Source organism: Columba livia, chromosome 3 (assembly GCF_036013475.1).
Source record: "Columba livia isolate bColLiv1 breed racing homer chromosome 3, bColLiv1.pat.W.v2, whole genome shotgun sequence".
In the NCBI taxonomy this organism is placed as follows: domain Eukaryota; kingdom Metazoa; phylum Chordata; class Aves; order Columbiformes; family Columbidae; genus Columba; species Columba livia.
The window spans coordinates 23,641,872-23,655,208 of NC_088604.1; the positions used below are offsets into that span (position 1 = coordinate 23,641,872).

The 13,337-nt window shown below is 34.2% G+C and overlaps 1 protein-coding gene across 2 annotated transcripts in view; it reads right to left on the reverse strand.

Annotated features, from left to right (window-relative positions):
- The window catches only part of CSMD1 (CUB and Sushi multiple domains 1), a 1,084,328-nt gene that overhangs the window by 248,864 nt on the left and 822,127 nt on the right, over window positions 1–13,337 (reverse strand). For both annotated transcript variants that reach the window (XM_065056058.1, XM_065056057.1), the window contains exons 17-18: window positions 10,095–10,282; window positions 110–298 (exon numbers count right to left, since the gene is read on the reverse strand). In XM_065056058.1, the coding sequence (XP_064912130.1) occupies window positions 110–298; window positions 10,095–10,282 (377 nt within the window). The remainder of the gene's footprint in view (window positions 1–109; window positions 299–10,094; window positions 10,283–13,337) is intronic.

Consider the following 13,337-nt stretch of genomic DNA (forward strand, 5'->3'; position numbering starts at 1 on the left):
GGTGTAATTGAAGGGGGGTAGTAGCAATGATAAGTTTGATTAGTTCTTGAAAATAGGATGTTGATTTTCTTGGAGATTAAAGCTGCCATCTGAAGAACTTGGCACTTACCATCACAGCTGGGTAATGCATGATTCCACTGATGGTTTCTTTCACATACGAGTGGTTCTTCATCACTCAGTGTATATCCTGGATCACAGCTAAAAGTTACGGTAGAGCGGATATTGAAATTGTTACCATGGCGATGACCATTCACAGGAATCCCTGGGTCGAGGCAGGAATCTGATTCCAGAGTAAGACCTGAAACACACAGATTTTATTTGTTTATTTATTTTTTTAAGATAGTAAATTGAAAAAATACCAAAAAAAACACAAGACAGGAAGAAGAAAGAGCCCCAAGAAGGTACTTGTTAGCATTGCCTAAGAACTGAGGTAGGCTATAAAGCACTTTCTCTAGCTGTTCTCACTGACTTGGAGCACAGGTTTTCGATTTTCAGACTCATAGAACAGAGAATCCCAAATGAACTAGAAAAATATTAGAGCTGTAAAGTATATTTTATCAAATAATGAAAAATAAATAAATAAATAAAAGAGCCAACAAATGCACCAAACACATAAAACTGTGGGAAGATATTAAGGTTCAAAGTATTTTGCTAGTATATAAGTCATATCTGATTATTCCGTTTCATCTACTCACCTTCTGATGCTGTGGGACAACGCAACTTTCCTTTGTGATAGTAACAGTTATTTGACTTAGCAAAAAGCAGCATTGAAAAACTGCAATTGGTGAACTCAGAAACTACTTGTTAACTCCTACAGATACTATCCTATGAATCCAAAACAAGGAACACAGCTCGCACAGTTACTGTAAGGTTATAACTTTTACTTTATTAAATATTAAATTAAGTATTTTATTTTAAATATAACTTTTATCTGACATAAGGAGTCATTAGCAATTATGTCTTACAGCAGAGATCGAGTAGTGTTTGGTAAATAAACCTGGACCTATACACTGAACAAGGAAAAGAAACCCCAAATTATCAAATGGAGGCTCACCAACTGAGCATTATCCATTATGCTTATAGTGACAGCAAACAATTGCGGAACTTATTCATATAATGAGCTATAATGGACACACGCTAGGAAACAAAATAACTACTCTATTGGGATGAAAGGAGTTTATTTTCTGTTACTGTGTATTGTGGGTTGACCTTGGCTAGCTGCCAGTCCCCTACCCAGCTGCTCACTCACCACCACCCCCAACTCAACAGTACAGGGGAAAATAGAGTATAAGATGAATAAGCTCATGGACTGAGATAAAGACAGAGAGATCACTTACCAATTACCATCACAGTCAAAAAAGACTCAATCTGAGAAAATTTAATTTAATTTACTGTCAATTAAAGATAAAAAAGGATGGTGAGAAACAAAGACAAAAAACTGAAACACTGTGACCCCTTCTTTCCAGGCTCAAGGTCACTCTTTCATTCCCAACTTCTCCATCTCCTCACCCCTCACCAAGTGGCATGGCAGGGATGGGAGATGGGAACTGTGGACAGTCCATAACAGCTACTCTCTGTGGCTCCTTCCTCCTCACACTTTTCCACTGCTTTAGCGTCAGTCCTTCTCACAGGCTGCAGTACTTCAGCATGAACATGCTCCTGCGTGGGCCTGAACAAGCTGCAGGTTCCTTCAGGGAATAACCACCTGCTCTGTCATGGTGCTCACCACGGGCTGCAGTGTGGATAGTCACTTCACTGTGGTTTCTTTCATGGGCTGCAGTGGAGTATCTGCTTGGAGCATCTCATTCTTCTCTGACCTTGGCATTTATAGGATTGTTATTCACACTTTATTTTTCTTCACTCACCTATGCTGCATTTTGCACTTTCTTAAATACATTATCACAGAGGTGCCACCAACTTGGCTGATGGGCTCAGCTGTGCCCTGTGGTGGGTCCGCTGGAGCTGGCTGGAACCATTTGTGTTTGGCACTAGGCACCCTATGGCTTATCTTCACAAAGGTCACCCTGCAGCACACCCATAATTAACATCCTGATGCTTACATCTGTTCCAGTGTGTCATGTACATGGAAACAAGAATGATTGAGTTAGACAGATGGGGACATTGTTCAGTGGATGGGGAGATTGTTCCTTCTTCTGCGAAAAGCTGAGCATGGCCACAGGAAAACCTTGAGAATGACAGTTGTGGTGGATAAAAAGGCAACTGAAGATATGAAGGACACATCCAGCATGAAGCCTGCAGTAAGAAAGTAAATCTAGAAGCTGGCTGAAAACAGCAGGGAACAAACACATAGTCAAGCCTCAGAGATAACAGAGAGACATAGAGGAGACTATGTAGAGATTTTTGCAACCCCAAAAAACACTGACTTGTTTAAAAAACTGTGCAAAAGTGACAGGAAGTATATGTGTGCAGGGAGTGAACCACTTATAAATGCTTCAACATTTGTTTGCAGGCAATTATTTTGATTTACTTTCTTTTGAAAAAAATACCTGCTTTGCATCTGTTTGAATTACGCTGAACATCTGAGTTTAAAATTACTTGTTGGCTTTTGAGATAAAATCTAGATGTATCCACCTCAAAACTCTGGCAGCCCTTGCATTAACCTGAGTATTTTCACACTAATCTTCACATTAATTTCAGTATTTCAGTGCTAGGTTGAAAAGAATGCTGTAAGCATGATTTCATATGGATGATGTCATCTCTCATAGATGCTGTGAGAGCCTTGAACAAGATTAGTTTTCCGGAGGTCATTAAAGATTTTACGTGCTTCCTCACAGCTGATCTGAATTTCTAGCATGACCCCAGTCTACTTTTTGCCAAAGAAGTTCCTTCCTCAAAGCCAACTGCTGACAGCACAAAATTCTCTGTAGCAGAGTGTGTTGCGCATTTATTAGCTCCTTAGGCCTCTAAACACATCCTGAAGGTGCTGGACCTCTAAACTGCCTATATAACTGTTTCTGTGGAAGCTATAGTCTCAGTTTACTGCTTTTACCCTGCTTTATTTATCCAGGAGTACCACACAACCCTAGGAATGAAGTAGGAGCAGTTCAAGAATAAGGAAAAAAAAAAAGTATTTTGTAAGTAAAGATTTTAAAATCATAGATACGAGAGTTGGAAGCAGTACTACAAACAAAAATATCATAAATAATGGCTCTGGCTTACACAGAGAAATATTCCCTGTAGCCTCCAGCTATTCTTACATCTCAGTTAGAATTCAGATTTGAAAGCTTATGATGTAGTTTTCATGAGGTGTCCCTGCCATACTTAAATTCTAGATGAATAATTTTCTTCTAGACTTCACTGAATGCTTTTCATGTAAATGTGCCATGTTAGCTGACAGAGTGCACTTCTAGATTCCCTTGACCTGGCTTAAATTTCTTAATATAGATGCAAAGAACCCTTTTAAGTATATAATATTCTGCACTGTATGTGCCCTAAATAAACATTAATTATGCATGAAATCTTTGATGCACATTAGGGTTTTTTTTGTGTTTGTTTTTTGTTTTTTTTCAGATAAACTATACTTCGTGTTTTGGGGTCTGTCAGAGTAGAAGAAGTCCACAGTAGCGCTCTTAAAATTCCTCCCTCTTAGGGCACCCTTCCACCCCTGCCTGAACACATCAACAGCTTTGGGATTCTGAGTCACATATAACAGGTAAACTCATCAGTTTCTTTTTGAGTATATAACTCTAGATTACATTGATTATGTTGCTTCAAATTTTTGCAAGGAGAACAAAAGCTGTAGGAACCCTATCAATATCCACATTACTGATTGAAATAGTGGTGTTGTATGAATAAAAAAGTCAGCTTAGGCAACAGAGCTTCATTCTCAGGGGAAAATATTCAATATGTAAGTTTTAGCAACCATAAACATAGCTGTAAAGAAATAATTTTTATTTGCTTCTTTGGACAAAGGTCAGGTTTTTTTTCTTCCTTAATAGGAGATAACATAAGACAAGCTTAATAGTGGGTGCTACTGAGAGTCCTGACTGCAAAAAGACAATATTGAATGATATAAAAGAAATTCTGGCACCACAGTGTTAAATTTGGGGTTTATGATTGGAAAGAGTTGATTAAATACTATTCATAGCAGTTGGCTCAGTAAATATAAGATTAAAGTCTGGGTGAAAACCATGTCTTTTCTCTTTTACTCTATATAACACAACATTTCTCAAGAAGAGCATGCTCAGTAGCTCCCTTGAAAAATACTCCTTCCACTTCACTTCATATAGCTATGGGAATTAGATGAGCAGATAATTCTATCTTATAATTTAATCATTCTCTTTCCAAAGGAACACAGCAAACAATTCAAAGTAAACAGCACAAAAAATTTTGTACATCACTGAATAATTGAAAAATATGGACAGCCCGCTTCAAGAACTTAACTCTGTCAATATTTACATTTCATGAAACATTCATCAGCCTATTGTTCTAAGCTATATTAGATGCTTCATTGATTATTAAAATGCATATTTTGCAAACATTTAAAATTATAAGTGATTTTTAGAGACTGGTTTAATCATTAGATCTCATTAGATCTCTAAAGAGGAAATTAATTTGTTGCTGCAATGCATGAAGCATACAACAGCTATACAGTTTTATATACTACATAATCAAATATATTACATATCTATACTTTGTGCTTCATGGATCAGATAGTTAAAAACATTAGAAAAATTGAATATTAAAGTGAAAGATTGCTAAGAGATTGTCTAAAGAATGTTCATTGCACAAAATGCATGAAGAAAATAAATTCAGCAAGAAAAACAGAAAGAAAACATGACTGTGTGCCATAACCACTATGCTACGCATTCACGCTAGCTATGAAGTGGTTGCTACATTTTGCAAAGAATCTCAAAAATGTCTTGAACAATGGAAATGTTTCAGCTGGAAGCTAGAGTGCTATTCTTTGCCAACAGTATAGATTCATTCAGAACATCAATAAGGCAGATGACAAAAGCAATTTTTTGGACAGTAAGAGAATATTGCCTAATAAAAGAGTTGATCATATAGGTAGGCTTATTTTGACAATTATGGAAGAACAGTGTGGAATTTGCTTTTAGAAAAGATTTTTTTTTTTTTTTTAAAGAATTGGAATACGTGCTTGCTTGTCAGAATGCAGTTCCACAAACCAGAACCAGAAGCCACACAATTAAATTAGGACAGGGCCTGTTCCCTGGGACCCATTTCAAAGCATGGTTCAGCTAAAATTTACACAGATAAAATCTTGCCTATCTTAAGAGAACAGTCTTTGGCTGAAGTTATTCCTAGAATACTTTTCTGTAATTCTTTTTCTTTTTGGTGATTTACTGCAAGTCAGAAGGTTCAAGTTTTTGCATTACCTTTTTCTCTAGAATATTTATGTTTTATGTAAACACCTTATCCTTTTTTACTGTATTTGTATTTGTGCATGCTATTTCTCCTTTCCCATTTATACTTAGCATGTTTCTTTATCGAATTTGATTTTTTTTTTTTTAAATTTACATCAACCCATACCTTCAGTTCATCTACCTTGTTTTGAATTCTAACCCTTCCCACCGTAGTGCTTGCTATAGTTGTAGATTGGAATCATCCTCAAAATTTGTAAGTGTTCTTCTTTTTATTATTATTAAAATTTTAAATAAAAATATCAGACAGTTTTGGATCTAGGCCAGATCACAGTAGGATCCTTACAAATTTGAGTTAGACAGTGAACTACTAATTCCTGGCCACTCTTTGCATAAAAGTTTTCAAAATTGTTCAGAGCACCACAGAATCACATAGCAGTTTGGATTGGAAGGAACCTCCAGAGGTCACCTGGTCCAAGCTCCCTGCTCAAGAAGGTTCACCTGGGGCTGGTTTCATAGGACCATGTCTGGATGCATTTTTAGTATCTCCAAGGATGGAGGTTCCACAGCTTCTCTGGGCAACATTTTCCAGTGCTCGCTGAAGTGCTTGTTGCACCCATAATAATTTTGTCTATACCAAATTTCAATATTTTCTCTGAAGAAAATTCTAAAAGCCTTATGAATGTCAACACAGAGCTGTTTCCTTCCCTTTCCATTCCCAAACCTACAAAGGCAGTTAACCTGACAAGAAAGAGATTGGTTTGACATAATGTGTTCTTATCAAATACAAATAATTTGTTCCTTATCACCTTTTTTATCAGCTTGACACTAGTATCTTTAAAGAGGCAAAACTAATGTCCTTGATTCTTCTGGTCCTCATCATTTTTTGTTTGTTTGTTTGTTTTTCCCCTCCTTTCTTTGGAACATGTTGGCCCTTCTGCAATTGTTTGAAACTTCCCTAGAGTTTTGTATTTTCAGACATAATTTTCAATGGAGAGGACACTGCTTCTGCTTTGCCTTTAGGTATAGCACAGGGAATTTCAACAGTCCCCGATGAATAAAATATATTTAATTATCTCAATATTGCATAATACCCTTTTTCCATATGCTGTATTCTTACTTTGTGAATGCTCACTTAATTGTGTTTAGTACATGGTCAAAATTAAGCTTTTCTGAAAGTGTTGCAAAACAGAAACAAAACTTTCAGTCTTTCCTGTAACATCTGATGTTTGCTTAGATTTTTATTAAGTACCTATTTTTTTCCCCCTTATTATGAATATATTTATAGATAGTTTTTGTTACTGTCTTTCTGTTTCTTGCTTCTGTAACAAATACGCACTTTGGATTTTCTGATTTTATCCTGAGAGATCTGTGTTATTCTTTTATGGCCATCTATATCAATACGTGACTATAGCCAACATTTACATGATTAGCTTTTTGTTTACACATCATTAAAAATTATTTTTAAATAGTTACAGAAATTGATAGTATTTTTTCTTTCTCTCCAAAAGATACAGTTTGTTGTTATGCCTTATATCATCTCTTTTATAAATTACTTCAAGAATTCATTCCAAGAAGATCTACCTACCAATTTCTCAAGTTTGGTGAAGTTTAGATTTTGGAAAACCACCAACTTGATCACAATTGGGTTGCCTCATTCTTTCATTTCTTAAGAATCGTAAACTCTGCTATTTCATGAGCACTTCCACAAAAATCACCTTTCCTATTCAGGCTTTCTATTGGTTCTTGGTGTTAGTTGAAGTAAAATTGACTGCTGAAACAAAATGTTATTCTGTAACATTCCGAATAGTTTTTCCACTGAGTGTGTCCTGCCAGCGAAAAATTTATGAAATATTTTCTTCACATCCAGATTTTTAAAGAGATTTTTCTTTAAACGAAAAAGTGTAAGGAAGTACCTTTTTTCTATGCTATCCCTGCTAAAACTGATTGTGGGTTGTCTGAATGATCTTGAAGACTGAATATTTGTGAATCTAAAAAGTTCTTTTCCACACACCAATCTAAACAAATACCTACTTTTATAGAACTTGAATAAAGTATTACATTTATCTTTTTACTATCGATAACATTCCATTTAAGGAAAATCACAACACTAATTTTACTAGAGTTTTACAGTGACCTAAAAGGAAAGTTTTTACAAAAATAGGTGATCTTTATCTTTAAATAATTTTGGAATTTTGGAATAATATGGAAGAGAATTGTAATATTCATCAAATACACACTAATGCACACAGTAATATGGGTTGATTGCTGTCTCAATGCATAACGATGATGTCTGTTCAATTTTTAAAACAAATTTTAGTATAGAAGGGAATGTTAATCCATAAAGAAACACAGACTTTAAAATAAATTATCTGGATTTAAGAAGTAATTGTGCAATTTCCTTTGAAAATGATCATGTTTTCTGGTTTAAGGAGAGATAAATTTAAAAATAGGTGGGTTTACATTAACAGAATCTGTGGATAAAGATATTTCTACCTGGTTTGGTTTAAGAAAAAGACTATGATTGCACAATCTACTTCACAGAATGAGGAGCTGCAAAGAAAAAGAACCAAAAAACACATAACTAGGGAAGTTGAGAAATCAGGGAGATATGAGGCAAGGAGGTCAAAAGAATATAGTTTAATTATTCTTGATAATATTGACTATTTTTTCAGTAGTTTTATTTAAAGAATATTATGGGCAATTTATTATTTTTTTGCTTACATGCATAGGAGTCGAACTATACTGCCTTCCATTAGCTATGTTAGAAGTGTCATCAAAAAGTGGAATTACAGACATTTAAGGAAGGGAATTAACAACTTACCTTAACATCTGAAGTACCTTTAACAGTTCACGTTTTCCTTAAAGCTGTATTACAGGCATATTCTAGCTTCATAGAATATTCCTGTCATCTCAGTAGCAACTCTGTATAGCTTATATTGAGCTTTTTATTTTTAGCAAGATTAAGACCCTTCAATTTCAGAGATATAGTGACTTCAAATTGGGTCCATCTTTTTGAAATACCCTGTACAACTTGCGTGGTGAATGTATCATAACCATTGCAGTTGGACACAGGTAAAAAATCTCTGTTTGTTTTGCATTTTTTTTCTATAGTGTGGACATTCCGGGCTAGATTCAACTTCAGTTTAAGATGCTTCCACTGATGTGTCTGCAGGCTTGTTTGGCCTTTAAGCTCCTTTCATAATCAAAAGAGACTTGATCATCCCAGTCATGGAAAATGGGAACAATTTATTCAGCAAATTTACAAGGAGATAAATCTCCATTGCCCAAAATGTAACCTTCAGGCTCTAGACAGTTCTATGTCGACAGTTAAATTTAAATGTTTAATCTGCCAGCTGAATGTCATTCATAGTGACATAAATTAATAGAGAAACAGCAGTCACTATCTGTAACTAAGAAAGCACATTAACTTCTTTATTAATATCAATTAAAATTCAGTTTTCAGATAACTATTTAATGGAAAATATAATTCACAAAAAAAAAAAAAAAATCTCCTGAAACTGAGAACTTAAAATCATTTACTCTTTTTCTTAATTTAATCTTCTTTGTCATTTCTAAGTCATTTCTAAGCAAATGACTAGCCACCCTTTTAAACATTACTTCTACAGAAAGGAAAAGATGCTTTATTCAGGGAGTCAATGTGTTCAGAAAAGCCTAAACCCCACATTTTTAGGTTTTTTTTAAATTAATTTTAAGATTAGAAATGTATTAGTTTTTTATAGAAAAGGCATAAAAGGCTTTTTTTTTTTTTTTTTTTAGTTATTATTCCATGCATAGGAACTACATGTAAAAGAAGACAAAGATCATTTACTAGCCTTCTGTCATCTTTACTTGTTAGAGTTCTAATCCAATTCGAAGGTTTAAAGTGCACTAATAAAATCTAATTCTGACATTTATCAGACTACCTAGAGTAATAGCACTAAAAATCTAGTGTTGTGTGTGAGAAAAAAAATTTTTCAACAAAGATAGAAATTGAATTCACAAACATTTTTCTAAGTAATTTCATAATTAGACCTTCTTCTTGAATGTGTAGTGCAGATATTTTATTATTAACTGTTTTAAGTTTTAAGAGAACAAAAGACATCTACATGACAGGGGACTTAAAATAAAAGTCAAAAACATAAATATTTAAGGACCATGTTACAAAATGTAGCAGCAACGTGACAATTGATAAAAACAATGTTATTTGTTTAGTACAACCACACTAAACACATAAGGTCTCTTTATTCAGTACTTAAGTGAGTACTTAAGTACTTACTATCATATAAAGATCAGTATGATTTCAGAAAGCTTAAAATATGTGATTTTATGTACCTAATTTAAAAGAAAGTGCTATTATAATGATTCTGTAGTTCACATGAAGATATTAATTTTCATGTATTTACATTCTGGAATGGATAATGCTTAGTCTTGCTCAATATTGCAAAAGTGTATTAAAACCAGAGAAAGAGAAAACGAGAGGTCAAGTTTCTAAAATTACTCTCCATTTGATTAAACACCTAGATCCATAAACATTCTGAATAACATACAAGGACTCATGAATAAAAAATTTTCAAAATAAATTAATAGTTTCAGAGCTATCCATCAGTACAGCATGGAGTAAACATAATTTGTTCTTATAGAAACACAATTACTGAAGTTTCTTTCTTCACATTCATTTGCTCATTTTCAAATTGAATGTTATTTTGAAAATTAAATAAGAATCTATCAGAGGAATATCAGACTTACTCTCGTAGTGAATCAGGAAACCAATGCTGGAACGACTGTTGTCTGTTGTGAACAGCAGATACATGTAATTTCCAGTACTGATAAGGAACTGGGGTGCTTGTGTTCCATGATATTCTCCAATTAATGGTGATGAGTTAGCTGGCCCATCTCTGACTTCCAAAGTATCATAATTAACTTCAGTCTGAAATCTGAAAAGGAACATGTAAGTCGGCTGGTAGGTAGAGGAATGGTATTATTTTCTTTGACTCTTAGAAATGCAACCCATGTGTAACTAACTAAGAATATCATACATAGCCATCAGTGTATTACTGAGGATAACAACTGAGGCAGGTTTTATGCATCTCTTTCCTTTGTTGTGTCTGTTATCATACAAAATTTCTAAAGGATGTTATATACTTCAAATCAACCACATAACTGTACTTCAGAAAGACATTTAATGGGGAATCTGGGTACAAAAATGCAAATTTTCTCAAAAAAAAATGCATTATAAAGTTGCAAGAAATTTCTTGTCCTCAAACTAAATAACAGTTGGACATCCTAGGAATATCTTCAATAACAGTTCATTATTTCATCTCAAAAATTTCATTATTTGTTATTTGCTATTTCATAAAAGCTGTTTTACTTATTCAACTGTTTGATATTTTTTTATCCAAATATTTTTTCTAATGTAGGTTACTACTTTACTTCTAAATAATTATTTTTGTCCTATGAAGTCAAGCAGTACAAAAATACTGAACTTCAATCAGCACTCATTTTGAAATTTGTTATAATAAGCAGGATTCCTTCGTTTACCTCAAAGTGTCAAGGAAACAGATAATATAGACAAGAATGAAAAAAGAGAAGAAGACTGAGATAGTTGATTTAAAAGAAAAAACAACTTTAAAATCAACAGCAGAGTCAATGTCTCTGTCAATCACTAAAGCACATCACATTTCTCCAGTTCATAAAGGATGTATATATGTGCAGTCATCCACTACTAGTTGTTCTTAAACAGCTCAAATCTGCTTTTTCTCTAGATGGCATTTTTCACATCAGATGCAGTTTGTGATTACATCAGACACTCCTGCAAACTGCAGCATCTAAACAACGGACTCATCAGTTTTCCTGTCAAAAAAGTTTGTGCTGTTACAGAGATATCTATAGTAGTCTAAATACATTTGCCTACAAATCCAATTTTCTTATTTTCCTAAGATGGTAATCTTTCAGAAATGCATGTGATCCGAGATTTTCTCTTCTTTTCCCATAAGGCCTATTAGTTCAACTTCTGAGAGAAACAAACTGCATCCCTATGCTATAGAATACTTTTTTCAAAGTGAATGCTCCTAAGCTGTCTTGACAATATGAGACATTTTTAGTGGATTTGGAGATAAGAAACTTGTCTTCTAGTATTGAAGAAAACTGCGAATTATCAAATATTTGGAAAAGGGGAAATATATGAGACATTCCTTCAAAGTGTAAATAAACTTTATACTTCGCTAGGTAATGATGACGGAATAAATGCATTTCCCAGCAAAGCCATTATATTTTACAAACCAATTATCATTGGTCGTATAAAACCATCTTCACAGACACATCAATATCTGTAACAGCAAGTTTGGAATTAGCAAGTATTTAATAGTCTCTATAGTTTGCATGATTCCCTGGGAACAAAAGCACATTCAGAAATGGGAAAGTATTTGTTTGCTTAACAATCAGAGCTAATGACTGCTTAGAAACTGACTTAGGCCCTTCATATTGTTCATTCCTCCTCGCAGAGGAAACTCTCTAGATTTATGGTGCTTTCAACCAGGCTACCTTCTCTATTTGGATACCTTGGCTAAAATCCAGATGACTGCTTTCACTGATATCTGTTCCACTCTGACAGTGGAATACAGGGCTGTGAAGGCTTGCTAATACATTAAGCATTTTCAGAACAGTTCCTGGCAGTGAAGCCAGCTAGCATGGAATGGCTTGTACCCATACTATTAAATACATCCTTTGGCCTCTTTGGAGATATTATTCAAACTTCCTATTATGAATGCTTACTTGCCCACACTGACTCCTGACCATGCTTGATAATTATTTGGGAGAATGCTAGTTGGCAAGCCCAAGAAGTATGTTAGAGATTATTTCAAGTATTTCAACTATTTTAATTGTACAAATACATGAGTTCTTGTGTCTGGGAAGGTTCTCTGGTTTTGTTTAATTTAACAAAATAGACAGTCACAGAGGGCATCACTAAAGTACTGGACAGTTTTTCAGTACCTTTCAATAATTTGAGAGATTACACATTGATTTACACTGCAGCAGAACAAGGAAAATAAATAACACTATGTTGGCTTAAATACTTTATTTGCACTCATAATTAATGGAATCAAGATCAATAATTCAACAGTTCAATTATTTTGACAGTCATGTTTGGGAGGGAAACTAATTAGGAATAAAGTCCTCCCAGCCAGCAATTGAAGATTTCTTAGCAGGGTGGTATGACAACAGGGAGTTGTAAACTCTTGCTGGAGACAGAAGAATTAAAATAGCTACTATAGGAATTGCTACCTATTACAACGATCCTTATTCCCAATAGGTTCTCGTTCATCTCAAACTTAGAAATTTACTTCTAGTTCAACTGTATGGTCTTTAGGGTTTAGGAGAGGGGCGTGTGTGTGGGTTTTTTGGGGTTGGGTTTTTTTGCAATCTTTGCACTGTCACCAAAACGATAAATCGAGATAATTTATTATTGGAAGTTCTGTGTCCTTACTGAACGTACTTAATTAATTAATTATTTTGTGTGTGTGTGTGTTTTTTTTTTTTTTTTTAAACTTCATTAGCATACTTACGTTAGTAAAAGTTAGGACATTCTGCAAATGTTCACAAAGAATTTTAAATGTACTTCAATAATACTATGTTATAACATCCTTCATATATAGTTAGATAGGTTTAGAAAGAGAAAGTTTGTTTTATACACTATGCATCAATATTCAAAGTACCAACAATCTCCCAGTCAGACATTACCATTCCAGCCCCTTTTTTATGGCTTGAATCAGTTAGATTTTACTTTCTGGTTACCCTTCCAGGCCTTAGTTATGATCTGAAATGCAAAAGGTTTTGATGTAAAATGTTCATAGGGTTACTCAGTCCTTTGCTGCTATTTCTGGAAAGCTTATAAGTATCCAGTGTGTTTAATGGTAACATTGTTTTGTAAGTGAAACATTTAGAGAAAGGAGACAGAATCCTTCTTTTAACAATGCTGATATAAATCTGGAG